Source organism: Trichechus manatus, unplaced genomic scaffold, assembly GCF_000243295.1.
Source record: "Trichechus manatus latirostris isolate Lorelei unplaced genomic scaffold, TriManLat1.0 scaffold00002, whole genome shotgun sequence".
NCBI lineage: Eukaryota > Metazoa > Chordata > Mammalia > Sirenia > Trichechidae > Trichechus > Trichechus manatus.
In genome coordinates this window covers 20,047,605-20,070,251 of record NW_004443938.1, presented here as the reverse complement: position 1 = coordinate 20,070,251, position 22,647 = coordinate 20,047,605, and the positions used below count along the sequence as shown (strand labels likewise).

The window sequence follows — 22,647 nt, the reverse complement described above, 5'->3', positions numbered from 1 at the left end:
ACTTTTGAGGTATAAAAAGAGCAGATTAGGTACAGGAACAAGCAAGCACAAACTGAGGAAGGAAGACAGAAGCACATGTAAGGCTCACCAAGGAACTGAGGAATGTTGGGGTTACCGAAGCTGAGACAAGGATCTTCCCCCTAGAGCTGAGAGAGAGACACAGAGAGAGAGAGACTTCCCCTAGAGTCAGTGCCCTGCATTTGGACTTCTATTCTCCTAACTGTGAGAAAATAAATTTCTGTTCTTTAGAGTGACCCACTTGTGGAACTTCTATTACAGCAGCACTAGGGAACTAAGACACCCTCCTCGTCCACCATCTTGGCCTCAGTGTCACGCTCCTCTGTTCTTATTCCTCCACTCTACTAAATCAAGCACTTTCCCAGAAGCCCCAGAAGACTTCCACTGACATTTTATTGTCCAAAATTATATTCTCTGGTCACCCCTGGCACTCTCTGGGTCTAGAAGAGTGAATATTTAGAGTTTTTAGCTTGCCCAGCCTCCATAGTTAACTTGCACAAAGAAGGAGTGTGTAGGATTAGTCGGTCAACAGTGTTGGCTATACATATGGATAAGGAGGAAGGAGAACTTGATTGGCGTTATGTCCTGATACCTGTTAACTTATTTTATAGATTTCCTAGGTGAAAATTCTAGCTTGTAATTATAATTGGAAAAGAGTCGTTTATGACCAAAAGCACAGGTCCTTAATTGACCCAGATGGCTCTTTCTTCAGTTTAGAGCTTTTTTGCTCCTATTTGGTTTAATCTTAGGGCAAGAATGCCTTTCTGGAGAAATCAACATCTACTTGTCCTTGGGAAGTGAATTAATTCTTTCTGGGCATTATGACTTCATTTCTAAAAACCAAGCTGCTTGTTCTTGAAGGACAGTTTACTTCAGTGCCCCTTTTTGTTTAGAAAAACTGAGGTATGTATTCTTTGTGCGCCCTCACCCCATTGCTTACATCTCAGTGTTAAAATCTTTGGCATAGTTTGTCCCATGGAATATCAGGGACATGTTAACAGATGATAGTAATGAAAAAAGAAAGGAAGGAAGAAAGAAAAAAAAGTATTGATTCTTTAGATTTTTTTGGTGTGAAAAACATAACTTTATAGTTTTGGCAGGACACATATGCTTGCCCAGGCCCTGGAATTTGATGTTCCCAAGAACTGAGTCATACTGGAATGCTAATATAGTTGAATAAATTTATGTAAATTTAGCTCTGGTAAAACTTGGTAGTGTCATATGCAGTGCACTGAGACCTAAACGAGCTTGTGAGGCTGAAATTCTGTGGTGCCAGAGGGCTTGGGGAGGCTCTCAGCTATTGGCTCCAATCTGGACACCAGAATCTTAGCATGGCAGTGGGATAGGTTCCTGTACCGTTCAGCCACCTTCCATCTCAGTGGTTTTAAGCCATACTCTGCTGAGTCTTCAAGGTTCCCTGGAACCCCCTCAGACCCACCACAGGGAGGGGCTGCCTGGAGGGACCCTCTCACCTTTGATTCAAGCGCAGCTGTCTGTTATTTGTCCTTCCCAGAAAGATTTCTGGTTGAAGAACAGGTTCTACAGCTGAGAATAGTTTGAGAAACATGACATAGGATGATTTCCAAAGGGATTCCTAACTCTTTATGGCAAAACATAGGATTGACTGAACCCACACACTGGAGTAATAATATCGGTGACAGCAATAGATGCAGCGTGTGGAACTTCATTTGAATGTGAAATACTGTGCTACACAAACTACCTGAATTAGCTCATTTAATTGTCGTAGCAAAGTCTGTGAGTTTCGGAGAGGTTAATTACTTGCTTCAGTTAACACTGTGGTAAGTAGTACAGTGGGGGTTAGAAACCAGGACTATCTGACTCCAAAGGTCTTGTTCCACAGTCTGGTGGACGTCAAGATGTCTACTTCTTCCTTCAGGGTTGTACTGGTCAGAGTTCTCCATAGAAACACAACAGGATGGAAATATAGATATATAGGTATCTATCTATATTTCGATCCTGTCTCTCTTTCTATCTCTGTAAATATATACATACATATACCCAGTTGTATACATATATTTATACAGATACATACATAATATGTATGCACGTATACACATCTGTGCATGTATATACGTATATATACGTGTATACACACATATATACATACATATATGTAGAGAGAGAGAAAGATTGATTTTAAGGAATTAACTGGTATAGTTTTGGGGACTAGCTAGTCCAAAATACTTAGGTCAGATGGAAAGCTAGAAACTCCAGCAATCTTGAATCTGAAATCTGTAGGTCAGATGACAGGCTGGAAACTCAGGCAGGATTTCTATGTTACAGTCTTGACTCCCCTTGGGAAACCTCAGTTTTTGCTCTTAAGGCCTTTAAATAATCTGCTTTACTTAAAGTCAACTGATTGTAAATGTTAATTACATGTGAATATATTTATTACAACATCTAGACTGGTGTTTGACCAAACAACTGGGCACCATTGTTGTTATTCTTAGGTGTCGCCAAGTCGGTTCCAACTCACAGCGACCCTATGTACGACAGAATAGTATGCTTCCGCAGTCCTGCACCATCCTCACAATCGTTGCTATGTTTGAGCCCATTGTTGCAGCCACTGTGTCAATCCATCTCCTTGAGGGTCTTCCTCTTTTTTGGGGACCCTCTACCTTACCAAGCATGATGTCCTTCTCCAGGGACTGGACCCTCCTGATGTCATGTCCAAAGTATGTGAGATGAACTCTCACCATCTTTGCTTCCAAGGAGCACTCTGGATGTACTTCTTCCAAAACAGACTTGTTTTTTCTTCTGGCAGACCATGGTGTATTCAATATTCTTTGCCAACACCATAATTCAGAGGCATCAGTTCTTCACTCTTCCTTATTCATTGTCCAGCTTTCGCCCGCATGTGAGGCGACTGAAAATATCATGGCTTGGATCAGTTGCACCTTAGTTCTCAAAGTGACATCTTTGCTTTTCAGCACCTTAAAGAAGTCTTTTGCAGCAGATTTCCCCAAAGCAATGTGTCGTTTGATTTCTTGACTGGTGCTTCCATGGGTGTTGATTGTGGATCCAAGTAAAATGAAATCCTTGATAACTTCAGTCTTTCCTCTGTTCATCATGATGTTGCTTATTGGTCCAGTTGTGAGGACTTTTATTTTCTTTATATTGAGGTGTAATCCATACTGAAGCTGTACTCTTTGATCTTCATTAGTAAATGCTTCAAGTCCTCTTCACTTTTAGCAAGCAAGGTTGTGTCATCTGCATAACGCAAGTTGTCAATGAGTCTTCCCCCAATCCCGACGCTGTGTTCTTCATATACTCCAGCTTCTTGAATTATTTGCTCAACATACCGATTGAGCAAGTGTGGTGAAAGGATACAACCCTGACACACACCTTTCCTGATTTTAAACCATGCAGTATCCCCTTGTTCTGTTCAAAGGACTGCCTCTTGTTCTACGTACAGGTTCCTCATGAGCACACTTAAGTGTTCTGGAATTCCCATTCTTCGCAATGTTATTTATAATTTGTTATGATCCACACAGTTGAATGCCTTTGCATAGTCAATTAAACACAGTTAAACATCTTTCTGGTATTCTCTGCTTTCACCTGGGATCCATCTGACATCAGCAATGATATCCCTCGTTCCACGTCCTCTTCTGAATCTGGCTTGAATTTCTGGCAGTTCCCTGTTGATACACTGCTGCAACTGTTTTTTGAATGATCTTCAGCAAAAATTTTACTTGTGTGTGATATTAATGATATTGCTTGATAATTTCCACATTCTGTTGGATCACCTTTCTTTGTAATGGGCACAAATATGGATCTCTTTCTGTAGGTTGACCAGGTAGCACCTTCAGTGCTGCATCCATTTGTTGAAACATCTCAGTTGGTATTTTGTGAATTCCTGGAGTCTTGTTTTTCGCCAGTGCCTTCAGTGCAGCTTGGACTTTTTCCTTCAGTATCATTGGTTCTTGATCATATGCTACCTCCTGAAATGGTTGAACATCAACCAATTCTTTCTGGCACCATAACCCAGCCAAGTTGACACACAAAATTAACCTTCACAGGGGTCATTATAACTACCTTAGTCGAACTTATTGCAGTTGTTCAAGTTGTCATTTTCAGAATGGAGTCTTTACTATGGAAGACTTTGCTTTCTCCAGTTAGGTGTGCAGAGTGCTGACTGTGGCTATGTGATTGCACAGTTCTCCATCTCTCCAGTTGAGGTTTTCTGTGTCTTTTTTTCTCTTTGGTTCCATTCTCTTTCCTAGGCTAACTGTGGGCTAGGGGAAGTGTTGAAGCCTGCTGAGGCAGAAAGACCCACTTCCTACTTGGAGTCCAGTGGGAAAGAGATCTCTTATTGTGTAGAAACATACTATGCCTTGTATAATTGCATTAAAGCTGCCACCAGGAGGCAGCATCATGTGGATATTTTTTCTTGGCCATGTTCCGTCAGTTACCTTGTAGTTGTACTAAGACAAACCAATCCTTTCTTTTGCATTAAGATCAGATTATCAGGTAGTAGGTACTAAGGGTAGGAAATACAACATGAGCATTCTCAAGCCTCAGATTCAATAATGATGTTCAAAATTTCTTTGGGAAACAATCTCTTGCACATGTCTCTGAAGCAGCTTACCATCAAACATCTGGTTTCAGGTATCCACAGAAGTATGGAATTAATCGAACCGTCAGAGCTGTAGAAACACAGAATTAGAAAGTTTAAAGATCATTTAGTCTAACTTTTCCCATTCAGTGCAACATGCTTGACAAATGATTGGCCGATTTCTGACCATCTCCAATGACAAGGACCTGCTGGACAGTACATTTAGACAACAACCACAATTTTTATTAGAACCACCTCCTGTCTGTCAGTTTGTTGTACTGTGGAGGCTTGCATGTTGTTATGATGCTGGAAGCTATGTTACCAGTATTTCAAATACTAGCAGGGTCAACCATGGTGGACAAGTTTCAGCAGAGCTTCCAGACTAAGACAGACTAGGAAGAAAGGGCTGATGATCTACTTCTGAAAATTAGCCACTGAAAACCTTATGGATCACAGTAGAATATTGTCTGATATAGTTCTGGAAGATAAGCCCCCTGGGTTGGAAAACACTCAAAATACACAGTGGCCACAAAAATAGACAGCGTATACCAACGATTTGTGAAGGTGGTGCAGGACCGGGCAACATTTTGTTTTGTTGTACATGGGGTCGTCATGAGTTGGAGCTGATTCTAGGACAGCTAACAGCAAACAACAATTATTAGAAAGTTTTTCCTTCCTTATGAACATAAAGGAATGCTTATGTACATTATAGTGCATTCTCATGATGGACTCATAATGTAGCCATTAAAATGTTAGAGTTTGACATGGGAAGATGCTCAAAATATAATTAAGTAAAAACAAAGACTCAAAGTTGTCTATACAGTGTATCATCTCCACTCTAATTTAACAGTGCATAAAAACCTATAATAAACTATTTAAAAATATTAATTATTGCCGCCTTTGGGTAGTGGGATCTTGGGTGATTATTTTTGCTTATTTACATTTTTTGTGTCTTTACTGAATATTTTACAATGGAAATGTGTGACTTTTATAATTATGGGGGCAGGGAGAAAATTCTCCTTTATATTGATGTGGAATTCCTTCTCTGATTTATACCTATTTGTCCTAAACCTGAGTTCTGAGGGCAACACAGAACAAATCACATTGTTCTTCCCCAGAATAATCTTTCAGAAAATTTGAAGACAGCTAGAACGCCTTCTAGAGGAGCCCTGGTGGTGCAGTGGTTAAACGCTTGGCCGCTAATTGAAAGACTGGCAGTTCAAACTCACTAGCCGCTCCACGGGAAAAAGATGTGACAGTCTGCTTCTGTAAAGATTAACCCACTGCTGTTGAGTTGATTCTGACTCATAGCAATGCCATAGGGTTTCCAAGGCTGTAAATCTGTATGGAAGCTGACTGCCACATCATTCTCCCAAGCAGCCACTGGTGGTTTCGAACGGCTGAACTTTCGGTTAGCAGTCAACCCTTTTAACCACTGCGCCACCAGATTACAGCTTTGGAAACCCTATGGGGCAGTTCTACTCTGCCCTATAGGGTTGCAATGAGTTGGAATTGACTCAGCTGCAATGCGTTTGGTTTTAGAATGTCTTCTTGCCTCTAACCATGGTTGTTTATAGATAAACCGTAATTATCTTTTTAAAAACATACACTGTAAATCTGAAACAGTTCAGAAGTTTCCATGTCTGCAAAAATGGTACTGTAGTGTTATGGAGATATTTACCACTCTCTTCCTGCCCTCTTCCAGAATCAACCATAAAAACAAAACAAATTCATCACCCCAAACTTGGTGATTTTATTGAATTCAACATTTTATAAGAACCGGATTTAGTGGAACCGATTTGCATTCTCAAAGTGTACCTGAGGTCTTTGGTCAACTTTTGTTGCCCTTGGTTTAAGGAGAAGGTCAAGACAAAGAGAGAAACTTCAGGAAAGAAATGGGAGCATTGGACAAGTTAGGGGGGTTGTGAAGAACTCTGAGGGCCTTTATTGGAGGGACAATAATTTTATGCCTAGAAGAGGAGGTAGCAATCAGATCCCCCTGCCTTGAAAGATTGTTGCAGAGCTGCTGGTAGGTTCCAACCACTAACCTTCTGGTTAGCAGCTGAGCATTTAACCATTGCACCACCGGGGCTCCCTCCTATCTTATAAGATACCACTGCCCTATTTAGAGTTGCCCATATTAAAGGGATTTTGACCTTTCAAATGCTGAGAAGTGATAACATTATTAGACAACTAGCACATAGTTGTGTAATAACGTCTCTTCTCAGCATTTGAGAGGAGGAGCCGTTGGGGCACAGAAGTGAAGAGCTCAGCTGCTAGCCAAAAGGTTGGCAGTTCAAATGCATCAGCCACTCCTTGGAAACCTTATGGGGCAGTTTTACTCTCTCCTACAGGGCCACGATCAGTCAGATTCGACTCCACGGCAATGTTTTTTTTTTTTTTTTTTTTTTTTTTTTAATGTAGCGCGCAGTGCCGTAAGTAAGTTTAGTACGTAAGTATCCAATACTCAATAGAAATTTGAAAAAACAGCTTGAAAAACATGTTTCTGCACTAGAATTTCCCATAAGGCTTCTAGGTTGCTTATCAAGACTAATTTACTGTATATCTGTAATCAAATGTATGTGGTGAAAGTTTCTTTGGGTAATGAGGTTTTTGTAGGTTTTTAAAAGTACTTTTTGTCTAAACTCTTTTTCCAGCTGAGCCTTGAAGCTCCTAAATTAATGGCAATTTTTGAGGTAAGTAAATGTTACCCATAAATATTTACCAATTAACTTGTTTAAGGAGTTATATGAAAGTTAATTAAATGAAAGTAGATTTCTTTCAAATGGAGGCAAATACTGCTGTCAATTACTTATTTTTTATTTAATTTTTACAAAGATTCTAGAAGTTGGTGTTATAAATAGTTACGCTGCCTGGGCTGAGTGCTAGATTTTAACACTTCGTTGCATCTAAAACAAGGCTTATCCGTGTTCTGTTTCTCTTTGTTCCCAGATGGTCTCCCAGCTTGAAGCCCAAATATCTAAGCTTGTTGAACAGTTGGGGAATGAGACTGAGCTGCACCAGAAAGCTCTACAGAGGGCCCAGAAAGCGGAGAACAAGTTGGAGACTCTTCAGGCTCAAGTGACACACCTGGAGGGGGAGCTGGTTTCTGGAGATTTTTTGCGAGACAACTTGAATTTTGAGAAACAAAAAGTAATAACCCGAGGGCATGCCCGTGGGTAGAAACATCTGTTGCAGAGTAACGTTTTACCTGAGAACATTCTGAATCTTACAGGACTTAGGTTGATTAAGTTCTGGTATGAACAGATTTCAAGGAACAATGGACATTGTTTTGGGGTCTCTTCCTATCCTTTGAAGCTTCCTTGATTCAAATTAGTTCCATTAAACTCGACAGGTATTATTGAATGCCTATTGTATATGAGGACCTGAAGGTTGGGGTGAAGGTATGAATAATACGTGGTTCCTGATCTTAAATGGCTCATAATGAATGGGGAGGGGGAGGGGGAGACTCGGTGGCTCAGTAGTTAAGAGCTCGGCTACTAACCAAAAGGTCAGCAGTTTGAATCCACCAGCTGCTCCTGGAAAACTCTATGGGGCAGTTCTACTCCATCTTCTAGGGTCGCTATGAGTCGGAATCGACTCGGAGACAGATATTCAAATACTTTCTCATACTGTAAGTCTATACATGCTATAATAGACGTATTGAGCAAATAGAGTGCTATGGGAGTACAAGGAGAGCAGTGATAAATTCTAGATAAGGGGAGGATTTTACCGGGGAGGTGGCTTAATTTTCTGGGGCTGCCATAACAAAATAATCACAAAGTGGGTGGCTTTTAAGAACAGGAATTTAATATCTCACAGTCCTAGAGGCTGGATGTCTGAATTCAGTTATCAGGCTATGCTCTCTATCAGCTCTAGGCAAGATCCTTCCTTGTCTCTTTCAGCTTTTGGTAGCCTGGCCATTTCTTTTCTTTTCTATTTTTTTTTTAGTTTTCTTTTCTTTTTTTTTTAATTGTACTTCAGGTGAAGGCTTACAGAACAAATAGTTTCTCATGAAACAGTAGTACACATATTGTTTTATGACATTGGTTAACAACCCCACGACATGTCAACCCTCTCCCTTCTTGACCTTTTTTTTTTGGTGAAAATATACATAGCCAAAGATACACCATTTCAAAAATTTCTACATGCACAGTTCGGTGACATCGACTATGCTCTTCCAATTGTGCTGCTATTCTCACTTTAGATGAAGGCTTACAGAACAAAATAGTTTCTCATTTAACGGTTAGTACACATGTTGCCCTATGACAATGGTTAACAACCTCACAACACATCAACACTATCCTTACTCAACCTTGGGTTCCTTATCACCAGCTTCCCTGTCCCCTTCTGCATTCTGACCCTTGTCCCTGGACTGCTATACCTCATTAGTCCCATTTGGTTTTATGGGGCTGTCCACTCCCAGGCTGAACGGTGAACCTCGGAGATGACTTCACCACTGAGCTAAAAGGGTGTCTGGGGGCCATACTGTTGGGGTTTCTCCAGTCTCCTTTAGGGCCTGGCCGTTTCTTGGCGTTGCTTGGCTTGTAGACAGATCCTCACATGCTGTCTTTCTCTTGAGTGTGACTCTGTCTTCATGTCTGTTCTCCCCTTTTGTAAGACACTACTCAGAAGGGGATGAGGACTAGGACCCAACCTACTCCAGTATGATTTAACTGATAATAATCTCAAAGAAAGACTCCATTTCCACAAATAAGGTCACATTCATGGGTATAAGGGTTAGGATTTCAACATATCTTTTTTGGAAACACAATCCAATCTATGACAGGAAGTGATAGTTAAGTTCGTCTTCAAAGATAAGTAGAGTTTTAGTAGAGAGAAGGGACAGATACTGTAGGGGAAAGAGTTCAAAGACGTGAAAGTGTGCAAGTGCATAGTGTATTCATAGAATGCAGAGTGGTTATTCCTGTGTGACTGGGGGATGGTATTCTTGGTGGGGCTAAGGCAGGAGAGAAGGCTGAAGAGCAAGCTGGGGCTGGATTATGATGATTGAGTACCCTTTGTTCTGTAGAATATGAAGTTTAATAAATGATTTAGAGCATCACATTTTTTAAATTTTTTTATTGTTGTAATTAAATGACGTTTACATTTCAAGTTAGTCTCCCATACAAAATTTTTATACATACATTGCTATAAGACCCTAATTGCTCACCCCATTCTGTGATAGCATACTCCTCCTTTCCACCCCTGATTCCCCATGACCATTTAACTAGCTCCTAACTCTCTCTGCCTTCCCATGCCCCTTTGGTCTCTTGTATCTGCTTGACTAAGAGGCACACTCTTCACGAGTATAACTTTTTGTCCCACAGTCCAGTGCAATCCCTGTCTGAAGAGTTGGCTTTGGAAATTGTTTTAGTTCTGGGCTGATAGAGAGTCCAGGGGCCATGCTTTCCGAGTCGTGTCCAGTCTCAGTCAGACCATTAAGTCTGGTCTTCTTACTAGAATTTGAGTTCTGCACCCCATCCTTCTGTTCCATCAGGGACCCTCTGTTGTGTTCCCTGTCAGGATGTTCATTGGTGGTAGCTGGGCACCATCTAGTTCTTCTGGTCTCAGGCTGATGAAGCCTCTGGTTTATGTGGTCCATTCTGTCTCTTGGGCTAATACTTTCCTTGTGTCTTTAGTGTTCTTCATTCTTCTTTACTCCAAGTGGATGGGACAATTGATGCATCTTAGATGGCTGCTTGCAAGCTTTTAAGACCCCAGACGCCATTCACCAAAGTAGGATGCAGGACATTTTCTTAATAAGCTTTGTAATGCCAAACTGAAGCATCATAATATTTTAGAAAGATAATTTCAATGTCACCGAGGGCTTGAGTTTGCAATGTGAAGAGAATCACAAATGATGGTGACTATAACCCAGTGGGAGAGAAGGAGTAGAAGGGGTCCAGACTCATGACGTGACAATGGGTGACCTCAGAGAGGCAGTTTTAGTGGAGTGGATGGAGAAGAGAAGCTAGTTTGCATTGGACTGAGGGGTGACTAGAGAGGGAAGGGGTAGAGAATTAAGTATGGAATTAAGCACAGACTACTGTGAGGCCCTGGTGGCACAGTAGTTAAAAACTTGGCTGCAAACCAAGAGGTTAGCAGTTCAGATCCACCAGCTGTTCCTTGGAAACCCTATGGGACAGTTCTACTTTGTCCTATAGGGTCACTATGAGTTGGAATTGACTTGATGGCTATATATATATATATTTTGGTACTGTGAAGTTTAGTGACCAAGTAGAAAAGAGAGATGAGTCAGTAGCTGTGAAAAAAGAGATCAAAGAAAGGTTTTGTTGGACAAGACAGAAGAGAAGTGTTTGTTGGCTGCAGGAATCTGTAGAGGGGAGGGTAGAAACGGAAAGGGAGAAAAATGGCATCAAGCACATAGGTATAGAATTTGGCCAGGAAAAATACTCGTGGGTTAAAAAATCTATACTCCAGAAACTTACTCATTTTCATTCTTCTGTACTTAAAAAAATAAAATAAACAAGTAAACACCGTGCCTGCATTATATGAATGTGACTGTTTCATTTTAATTGGGATTATGCCAAAATTACTCTGTTATGAAAGCAAATTATGTAAACTGATTCTGTGCTTGATGAATTTCTCATAGATAACTGCCTAAGAAATGCATGGCCTAGTAATGGCAGTATGCATGTACAATTGAAAACCAATGTTATATAGACTTTAAATGCTGTTGTTGTTGGTTGCCACTGAGTCAGTTCTAACTCATGGTGACAACCCCATGTGTTACAGAGCAGAACTGCTCCATAGGGTTTTCTTGGCTGGAATGTTTACGGAAGTAGATTGCCAGGCATTTTCTTCCATGGTACTACTGAGTGGGTTTGAACTGCAGTCAAGTACAAATCATTTGCACCACCTAGGGATGTAGATAATTGAGGTTTACACAAAATAGTGTAGAATACAGTTTCTTACCAAACCAAAAATCCAAGTCAGTTTCTTGTCCATGCTAAACTATGATTCAAATGCACAAAATATATAGTTATACTTCATTTCTATGAAGTTAAAGTTTCTAGCAAACAACCCCCTGGGGCATAGCCAAAGTACTTCCTCTGTTGAGAAATTCAGCTAGAGTGGGGTCTAGCTTGGTCCTATCATAATCCTCTTGATTCTCTTATAGATCCTTGCATGTTACATGGATGGGTCACATGTAGAAATCAAAAAAAAAAAAAAAAAGAGGCTTTCATACCTTCACATAAAAGGTACCAACTCTTATTTTATTTAGCATATAGTAAGTCCCTGGGTTACAAATGCCCAACTTACAGACAGTTCATACTTGCCCTTTCATGTTATGTAAATTTGCCTTCACTTTGAAACAATTGAACCAAGCCCTACTCACAACAAAGTCTTCATTACAGTCACCTTCACTTGCTGCATGTGCAGCTTTTAAATCATTGAAAAGGCTTCAAGCATTTTTGTGCACTAAAACCAAACCAAAACCCACTGCTGTTGAGTCCTGCTCTTAGTGACCCTATAGGACAGAGTAGAACTGCCCCATAGGGTTTCCAAGGCTGTAAGTCTTTATGGAAGTAGAGCAGCTGGTGGGTTCAAACTGCCGACTTTTCAGTTAGCAGCTGAATGCTTTAACCGCTGTGCCACCAGGGGTCCTTCTCTTGCGCTAAAGTAAGGCTAAATAAGAACGATATGCACCTGCTCTGACTTAAACCTATGAATTCGACTTAAAGACACACTTAGGATCTCGTTCGTAACCCGGGGACTGCCTATGCAAACAATAGCAGTTATACACACAGATTAGAAAATAAAAATCCCAGAGGGAGAGCTGATACAGCAATGAGAAGTGAGAATCTGGTGATGAAGAAACAAAAGCAACCTATGGCATCGCAGCAGAGTACAATAAGTGATGTTTGTAATGGTTATGACCCATAAGGAAGAGATTGAGTTATATTTCTATTTATGCTATTTAAGAAAATTGGAAAATAAGCACCTAATTTCATCCTGATAATTAAAAGATAGATAGTTCTGGGCTTTAAGCTGATATGCTTCAGTCACCAGGAAATTATACTTATTTTAAACATTTAATTGCCAGCAAATGCCAGATGGATGAGGAGAACATTATCAGAGATGGAACCCAAACCATGAAAGTATGCCATAGAAATTTCATTGATTGATTTACTCATCCAGCAGACAGTTAGCATCTGTTGTATATGTGTGGCCTGGTAAGCCACAGGAAGAAATCGGCAGAGGAAAACCGCTAAAACAGTTTTGCAACTTTAACCTGTTAACGCGTGAACCTTGACTCCCTTGATACAGCTGTTTTAGAATGTTGTTCATTTAACTCTGATACATTAAAAACTTTAAAGAAAAAATATCCCCTGAAGTCATCTTAGAACTGAACAATAGTTTACCTTAACTAGTAAAAACGCTCTGCCTTGAGCATTATGCTCTTTTAAGGACTATCTCTATGGGTTCAAACTGACAATAGCAATTCGAAAGATTAGATAAGAACCTTAGGGGGCGGTAAGTTTAATGAGGGAGAAATGTCTCAGAAAAGGAGGATGAGAATGGTTGCATAACTCGAAGAATGTATCAATGTCACTGAATTGAGCATTAGAAACTGTTGAATTGGTGTATGTTTTCCTGTGTATATTCTCAACAACAACAACAAACTAAAATTTAGGAAAAAGATATAAAGATATTATCCAAAGCATTTTAATTAAAAAAAGAAAGTCCAAATTTGTTTGTATGAGGAACTTTGATTTGGAGTCTCTGGGTGGCACAAATGGCCAAGTTCTCAGCTGCTAATGGAAAAGTGGTTGATTCAAGTCCACCCAGAGGAGCCTTGAAAGAAAGGCCTGCAATCCACTTCTGAAAAATCAGCCATTGAAAACCCTATGGAGCACAATTCTACTCTGCCACACATGGGGTCACCTTGAGTTGGAATTGACTTGATGGCAATTCTTCTTTGTTTATAACCCAACAAAAGCAAAGTGGTAACTAGTTGTCATTTTCCACCTTTGAGGCAAGGGCCCAGTGAGGTGCGACAAATCCTCGTGGAAAGGTATATGGACAGATGGATTCCAGGGGCTGGATTAGCCTTGGAGGGACATCCTTGCAGCAGCATGTTGCCAAAACAGATGTCATCAGGAGTGTAGCCAAATTTGTTATATAGCAGGGTTAAAAGAGTGTATAATATTAGATTGGGCATCAAGGTCACTGACCAGCCAAGAGAGTTTGAGCAAGGAGTAGAGCATGGAGCTGCCTGGCTGGTTCAATAATATTACCAAATTGGGGTTCAAGCTCCGTGTGGGTTTAATGTGAACTACTTGTAAGCTTGGGAGAAAGGGAGAGATTCTGTGAGATTACCCATTAACTTTATTTTTGTGTCCCATTTTCATTTTTGTTCTTGGGTTTAGTATCTTAAATTTCTGGATCAGCTGTCAGAGAAAATGAAGTTGGACCAGATGGCTGCTGAACTTGGCTTTGACATGCGTCTGGATGTAGTTTTAGCTCGCACAGAGCAGCTGGTCCGCCTTGAGAGCCACGCAGTCGTTGAAAACAAGACGATTGCCCACAATTTACAGAGAAAGGTAGGGCTATTAAAACTTGTTAATGTTGAGGGAAGGAATTTCTGAGAATCCCAAATATTGAACAATAACATACCCCCACCATATTTACCAGTGTGGCTAGAGAACATACTATAACAATATGCGTTTAGAATTTGAGTCTCTATATCAAGTCTGAGAGATTGGTAGTGTACCACTTAAAATTACGTTTGACTGTGAGTAGTAGAGACCCAAAATAACAGTTACTTAAAGAAGTAAAAGTATTTTTTCCCTTCATATAAAATTCTGGAGCTAGGCAGCTTAGGGTTGGTGTGGTAGCTCTGCCTATAAAGCCCTCAGAGAACTCAGCTCATTCCAGATCATCAGTCTGTCATCCCTAGGGGGCCGTTATCCTCATGGTTTGTGATGGTGCCTAGAGCCATGACATCTGTGCTCCAGGCAGAAGGATGGAAAAGAGAGGGATAAAGATGAGGGTGGCAAAACAGCATGTGTGAGCTGTCTTTTAAAGACGCTTGTGTGAGCTGCCTTTTAAAAGATGGCTCCTGGAAGCTGCTACATGGACTTGTGTGTGTTTATAGCCCGCAGCCAGAATGCATTCTGATGGCCAAATCTAGCTGCAAGGGAGGCTTGCAAATGTAGTCTTTATTCTGGGTAGCCATTTGCCTAGCTAAAAAGTTCACTGTTTCTATTACTATAGGGGAAGCAGAGAACTGGGTAACATCTAGCCATCTGCCTTTGTAAGTTCCATTGCACTAGAAAGTGGAGAGAGGAGAATTTTTTTTTTTTCACTCAATCAAAGGGAGAGTTAGAAACAGTTTACACTAAATAAATGAATGTATGAAAAGGATAAAAATTAGTTATATAATTATTGGTATTGGGGAAGGAAACAGGAAAACATAGATGTGTTCTTATAATAGTCCATAGGAAATTTTGGTGGTAGGATGATGGTGTAGAGGCTGGGTAATGAGTTACATCTGGGTTTCCAATTTGGCTCTTCCAAGCTATGTGACCTTGGGCAAATTACATACCTCTCTGTCTCTGTTTCCTCATATTTAAGGTGGAGATGAGACCTAACTCATGGGGTAGCTAATGATTAATAACATTTTTGAACTCTTGGCTCATAGAAGATGCTCCATTCAATTTGGCCTCTTCTCCTCTTCTCTATATCATTAGGAGTATTTTTATGAAAGAAAGCAGACAAATCCTATTACCATTAGAGAAAACTAGCTGAGATACAATTCTTTTCAAAGTTCTCAGATAATTTATTTTCTTTCTCAATATCCAATACCATTCCTTCTTAAGTCTTATATAATTATTAAAATTGCTAGTGTAAGAACTTACCAGTGTAGATATGCAATGGAGTGGAATTTGACATGAAGGAGCTCAAGGAAGAGAATTGTCTTAGTTTCCTAGCACTGCCTAGTTCTTTAAAGTAGGTGGCCTAAAAAAAGAAAAATTTATTTTCTCACAGCTCTGGGGGCTAAAATTCAAATCAGTCTCAGCCTTATCGATTTCTTCTGTGGGCCTCTCTGCTAGGTTCTGGTGCCTGCTGACAATCCTTGGCATTCCTTTGCTGCTTATAGATGCATCTGTGGCATCTTCCCCTGTGTGTATATCTTAGGCTGGGTTCTCTAGAGAAGCAAAACCAGTAAAGCATATAAATATAAATAAATAAATAAATAAATATATATATATATATATAGAGAGAGAGAGATTGATATCAAGGAAATGGATCACGCAGTTGTAGAGACTGGAATGTCCCAAGTCTGTGGGTAAGGATAGAGGCGTCTCCTGATTAACACAGCTTCAGGGGCTGATGAACCCAAGATTGGCAGGTCAGAGAGCAGGGCTCTTGCTCACAGCCTTCGAAGATTGATGGATCCCAAGATCGGCAGGCAAGACCACAGGTAAGCTGCTAGCTCAAGTCCCAAGAACCAGACGTCAGATGAACAGGAGCCAGCTGCAGGATCCAGCACAAGCAAAAAGCCCCTAAGCCTTGCCAGAATGTCCACTTATATTTGATGCAGGCCACCCACTCAAGGAAACTCCCTTTCAACTGATTGGTTACTCACAGCAGATCCCATCATGGGGGTGATCACATATCGAATCTCAACAGGGAAGTGATCACAACATTATACAACTGCCAAAACAGTGAGAATTATGGCCCAGCCAAGTAGACACACAATCTTAACCATCACAGCATGTGTGTCTTTCCATGTCTGTTTCCCCGTTTTATAAGTCACCACTCAGAAGGGATTAGGTTTAGGACCCACTCTGCTCTTATATGACCTTGATTAACTTAACTGATAACAAAAGGAAAATCTTATTTCCTAACAAGGCCACATTCACAGGTACAGGGATTAGGACTCCAACATGTCTTTTTGGGGGACACAATTCGATCTATAACAGGAGTTTAGTTAGAGAAATATTAAAAGGGCCTTTAATATTTGGAAAGTGATCTGTGGCATAGACAAAGCTATCACTGTTTGGCAAGATACTGGAACCTGCATTTTGTAAGTCCTTCACACCTCCTAATAACACTTTACAAGTGTAGAGTATATAATTAGGGAAAATGTGATGCTCTTCTGCTCTCAAATTCTCTAATTCTACATGATTCTGATTCCCAATGTTTCTAATAGATGAAAGAGGTTTCTGTACTTAATATTGGAAATGCTGGTGGTTTAGTGGTTAAGAGCTACGGCTGCTAACCAAAAGATCAGCAGTTCAAATCCACCAGGCACTCCTTGGAAACTCTTTGGGGCAGTTCTACTTTGTCTTCTAGGGTCATTATGACTATGAGTCGGAATCGACGCGATGGCAACAGGTTTGGTTTTACGGGAAGTTAATATTCCACTCACTAATTGTGACATGTAAAACCCGGAAGGATTTTTTTCCCCCTCTTAGCATCCATGATCTTTTTCTAAAATTCATTATAATTTCCTTCATCAAGTTTGATCACCAGTGATAAGTGGTTTTTGAAGACCTTGTTTTCTGCTTGATTTGTGTGGAGCTTATAGGCCAGGCATATGACAAAGGCATCAATGAACCCCAAACTTCGTAAAGTCCCTTCTACCCCTAAGATTTTAAATATGCAAGCAAAGTTTTCTTAGCAATCTCTTTGGTGTACCTTACCTTAAAAATATATCAGCTCTCATCAACGCTTGGTGTTACTCGGCCCAGTCTTCAAGTGATTGAAATTTGTCAGTCTTGGTTTGTAGCCTTCATTTACACTCTATCTTCTTTCAGAAAAGAGCAGTGCGGGCATAGTTGCCATTGGGTGTTGGAGAGGATTTTTGTATCTCTGTGCCTTATTATATTCTGCTCTTGATAAACCCGTTTCAGTGGTTTGAAAAGTAATTTCACATTTTTATTATGATACACATAATGTTGGAGAGAATTAGAGGTTGAAAGCCTACCCCTTTGCACACAGGCTCCCTTGTCCCATATTTTGCAGCTATAAAATTAATTCTTGGAGAAAATATGCATAAAAAATGCAATCAGGAAAAGGAATCTAATAACCTCTTTTGGTGGTTTACAAATTAGTCTTATTGAAATGCAGATAAAGATCAACTTTATCTGGGCAATTCATTTATATTTACTGACTGTTCAATTATTTAAACAAACAAACAAACAAAAAAAAAACCTCCCTGTTTCTGTGAAACCAGCTAAAGACTCAGAAAGAACGGCTGGAGAGCAAAGAACTGCACATGAGCCTCCTCCGGCAGAAAATAGCCCAGCTGCAGGGGGAGAAGCAGGCGCGCACGGCCTTGGCAGTGGAGAGGGATGAGGCCACTCTCGCCGGCAGGAAGTTGGAGAAGAAGGTGGAGAGGCTGCAGAAGGAGCTGAGTGCGTGTCGAGAATCGAACACCGAGCTCAAAGCCAAGCTTGCTGACACCAATGAACTTAAGGTAAGTGTCCAGCTCTATTTCCTTGTTACTTTTTTTGCTAGTCACCACAGAAGTTTATGCAAAAGAATAATAGCCTTATAATGTTTACACCAGAAAAAAGAGGTAAAAGTTCGTCTGAATTTGAGAGTTTGGGGAAAAAATCACACACATCCGCATATTATAACAAGTTAGTGTCTCTTTAATATTTGAAATGAAGTGATCGCTGTGGAAAAAGTCAGTCAAAGAGGGGCCATGTTAAGTGTGATTGTACAGAAAATAAAAACATTTCTTCCAAATATGGATGACGGTGATATTAGAGGAGTCTCTGGGTGTTGCAAACGGTTAAAGTGCTTGGCTGCTAATCAAAAGGTTAGTGGTTTGAGTCTGCCTAGAGACACCTCAGATGAAAGGCCTGGCAATCTACTCCTGAAAAATCAGTCATTGAAAACCCCATGGAGCACAGTTCTACTCTGACACACGTGGGGTCACCATGAGTTGGAATTGACTTGATGGCAACTGGCAGTTGTCGTTGTTGTGGTATTAAGGATCGTGTAGGGATTTATCGTGTAGGAATTTGCTTAGGAAGAAAGGAGAAAATGGGCACAATTGTTTACTGAGAAGAGTCAAGCAAGCAACGTATTTGTGTTGTGCCATTTATGTGAAGGGGAAAAACACACTTGGGAGATAAGGCTCCTGGATTCGAGGTGTTTAACTTCTAATGAATATAGAAAGAAAGAAATGGAAACTTAGAAGAATGTAATCCAAATATTTAAAATGTCATATATGTGTGCTGCTGGCAATAGTAAGAAACTTAATATACACGTGTTGTCCCTGGCAGAAATGCATGTTGTCAGTATAATGACAAAATGTCCTAGCTCTTTGGAGAAGAGTGCTCTGAAACTGACTTTTGGAATCTTTCCAAATCTGGAAATGGATCAGGAGGGAAAAAGAATCTGGAATGAAGCCAGCCTTTGAACAACTGTAGTGGGGACAATATTTAGGAAATATTTCCCACTGTATTTTCCTTTCTGAGTAATTAGTTTTTCACCCTCTGAAGCCCTTCTGCCATCAAGAGCAGGCCATGAAGTTAAAACTTATTTCCTTAGAGAAAGTGGGAGGCATGGCTCAGGGCAGGGGGAAGGTTTGAATGCAAGGGGAGGAAAGGAAAGCATCTGTGGGGTGCAGTGGGTGGGGAGGAAATACCAGAGGTAAGTAAGTATCCTCTGCCCCCCTTGGCCCTCAGACTGACCTTTGGAGGGGTGTGTGGTGGGTGGGGGCAGGAGCCTTGGGGTCAGCATGCAGCCACTCTCACCTGACTGGATGGACTGCAGGAGGTGCTTAGGCAGGGCACCTAGATTACACCCTGGTCCCCTGGGGCCTGATGCTCCATTCGCACTCTTGGAGGCTCTGGAAGAGAGCTAAAGATGCGTCTGGAGAGCTCACTGAGGGAGCAGGTGGGGCTGTTCCCTCAGTGGGGGCCAAGTGGCCCTGCGTTGGAGGCTCTGGGGCACATCACCTAAGCTGCGCCCCAATGGCAGTGACAGATAAGCCTTGAATTTGCAAAGGCCAATGTGATGGCTAATTCTGTGTGTCAACTTGTCTAGGCTGTGGTGCCCAGTTGTTTGGTCAAACACTAGTCTGGATGTTGCTGCAAAGGTATTTTGTAGATGTGACTGTAGATGGAGTCAGTTGACTCTAAGTAAAGGAAATTACTGTATTTTACGAAAATAACAAGCGAGTTACATGTTTTTTGCCAACCATGCAACCCCCTCATGCGTGATTTTCCTAGGTACATGAGCGTTATATGTGTGGGCATATTATTTACAAAAATACGGTATCCTTGATAATGTGGGTGGGCCTCATCCAATCAGTTGAAGGCCTTAAGTGCAAAAACAGGTTTCCTGGAGAAGAAGGAATTTTGCCTCAAGATGGTAACAGAAATCCCGCCTGAGTTTCCAGCCTGCTGCCTACCTGTAGGTTTCAGACTCGTCAGACCCCACAATCACATAAGCCAATTCTTTGAAGTAAAGAAAGGGAGGGAGGGAAGAAGGGGGAGGGAGGAGGGAGGAAAAGAGAGGGAGAGGGAGAAGAGAGAGGAGAGAGAGAGGGAGAGACTATATCTCTGTCTCTATGCTTATATCTCTATCTATCTCTTACTGGTTCTGTTTCTCTGGAGAACCCTGACACAGCCAATGACCTGGCCTTGACTTTGGTGAGTGAACTTTCACAAAGCTCACCTGTCAGGTACTAGATACAAGAAAGATTCCAGGGAAGCATGTGGACAGGAAATACCTCTCCTAAGACCACAAGTGTTTTCTTCCACCCAGACACTATCTCAGGAAGAAAGAGGGGAGAGAAGAATCCCTGGAAGATTGAGCAATGCATGAAAAACAAACAGAAGTCAAACTGGAGGAAATATGGTTAGTCACAAAATACCATCTGCTCTAACGCGATGGTCGTAGGGAGTTGGTTTCTTGTTTCCAAAGGACTACGCAGCTTGTTCTGAAGTTGAAGTGGCTGGGACCTGTGTTAGCTGTTCTTCGTCTGTAGGATGTGTGTGGTCAGCTCCCCCTGCCCAGACTGGTAGCACTTATTCCCCCTGGCTTCCGTGTTTATGGGGCTACAAGAGGACTGCTTTTGTTAGAGAGAAATAAAAGGTCCATAAATACTTTCAAAGAAGCCAGAAGGAAAAAGAAAAAGAAATAGAAGCAAGTGGTAAGACACCAAATAGTGGGGGAATGGCATGGAACAAAAAAGGAAAGAGATTTCACTACTATAGCCAAAGTGTAGTGCAGACCTTTCAAAATGAAGCAAAATGGTGGGCTCCAGAAAAGAGTAAGGAGAATTCACAGACCTTAGCTAATACTACTGAAAAATCCCCTTTACCCTCAGGGAGGTGGTTGTATATAGAGAGGTTATGTCTAATCAGGAGGTGTAAAATTTTTCTTAAATGCAGATTTAAAAGTGAAATATCTTTTCGGTAAATCTTCTGCCAAGACTTTAAAAACATAGATCACTTCCCAATTCTGTCATGATATTGGGCACAACATTGCTTCTGATCAAGGAATTCTTTAATTCTGTTAATATGGGAGTAAATAATATTACCAGAGAAACTTGCAGTGTATCATAGTGCTTTGAACTCTTAGGTAGAAATATGAATGGTGTGAGGGCAACAAAAGTATTTTCTTTTCTTTTCCAACTGAAAGTTGTTGACTTCAGATAAGGAAGGAGGATATTGAAGGTGAAAAACTGGCTGGGTAGATGGTATCAGAAACAGGAGTAAAATTTCCAGATCCTGGCTTAGGATATCAAAATAGTAGGTTCCTATCAAGAGACTGTGTGTATTTCATGAGAAACAATATATTTAGAGAGAGATTTGCTAACATGATCAAGACTGTTTTAAGGTAAACTTTTTTCCATGTATTTTCAATAATATTTTTTGTGTAGTGTATGAATATCTACCAAAGAACATCTACTCCCAAGGTGCTCCCAATAATCAGATGAACAAAATGATATGTTCTGTGGATATCAGCCTCTTTCTGGGCCACCCTGCTGCTTGTTCAATGGATTCACATACGAAGTGGCATGGCCATGGGGTCAGCGATGGAGGCTATGCTTGAACTTCCCTTCACCAACGCTGACCTGGCTACTTCTACTGTTGAGCCCTAATCTGCTAAAAGCAGAGGCCAATACTGAGCCCGCAATATCACACTATTCCCCAAGGGATACCAGCCATCCACCTGGTGTCATGTTGATTACATTAAATCCTTCCATCATGGAGTTGCTGTTGTTAGCTGCCCTTGAGTTAGGTCCAACTCTTGGTGACCTTTATGCATAACAGAAGAAAATGTTGCCTGGTCCTTTGCCATCCTCATGATCATTGGTATGTTTGAGTCCACTGTTATGGTTATTGTGTCAGTTCATCTCATTGATGGGTTCCCTCATTTTTGCTGGCTTTACCAAACATGATGTCCTTTTCTATCAGTCTTTCCTGATGACATGTCCAAAGTTTGCGAATCTAAGTCTTGCCATCCTTACTTCTAAGGAGCATTCTGGTTGTATATCTTCTAAAACTGACTTGTTCATTCTTCTGGCAGTCCACGGTATATTCAGTATTCTTCTCCAACACCACAATTTGAATGCATCAATTCTTCAGTCTTCCTTTTTCATTGTTCAGCTTTTGTTTGTATATGAGATGACTAAAAGGACCATGGCTTGGGTCAGGCATACATTAGTAATCTAAGTGACATCTTTACTTTTAAAAACCTTGAAGAGGTCTTTTGCAGCAGATCTGTCCAATGCAATACATCATTTTCTTTCTTTCTTTTTTTTTTAATTGTACTTTAGATGAAGGTTTACAGAACAAACTAACTTCTCATTAAACAGTTAGTATGCATATTGTTTTGTGACTTTGATTACCAACCCCACAACATGTCAACACTCTTCCTTCTCAACTTTGGGTTCCCAATCACCAGATTTCCTGTCCCCTCCTGCTTCTAGTCCTTGCTCCTGGGATGGTATGCCCCTTTAGTCTCATTTTGTTTTATAGGCCTGTCTAATCTTTGGTTGAAGGGTGAACCTCGGGAGTGACTTCATTACTGAGCTAAAAGGATGTCCG

At 40.8% G+C, this 22,647-nt stretch overlaps 1 protein-coding gene across 1 annotated transcript in view; it reads left to right on the top strand.

Annotated features, from left to right (window-relative positions):
* The window catches only part of CCDC170 (coiled-coil domain containing 170), a 77,156-nt gene that overhangs the window by 33,631 nt on the left and 20,878 nt on the right, over positions 1-22,647 (top strand). The window contains exons 6-8 of the mRNA XM_004368825.3: positions 7,547-7,747; positions 13,993-14,166; positions 17,808-18,050. Coding sequence (XP_004368882.2) covers positions 7,547-7,747; positions 13,993-14,166; positions 17,808-18,050 — 618 coding nt within the window. The remainder of the gene's footprint in view (positions 1-7,546; positions 7,748-13,992; positions 14,167-17,807; positions 18,051-22,647) is intronic.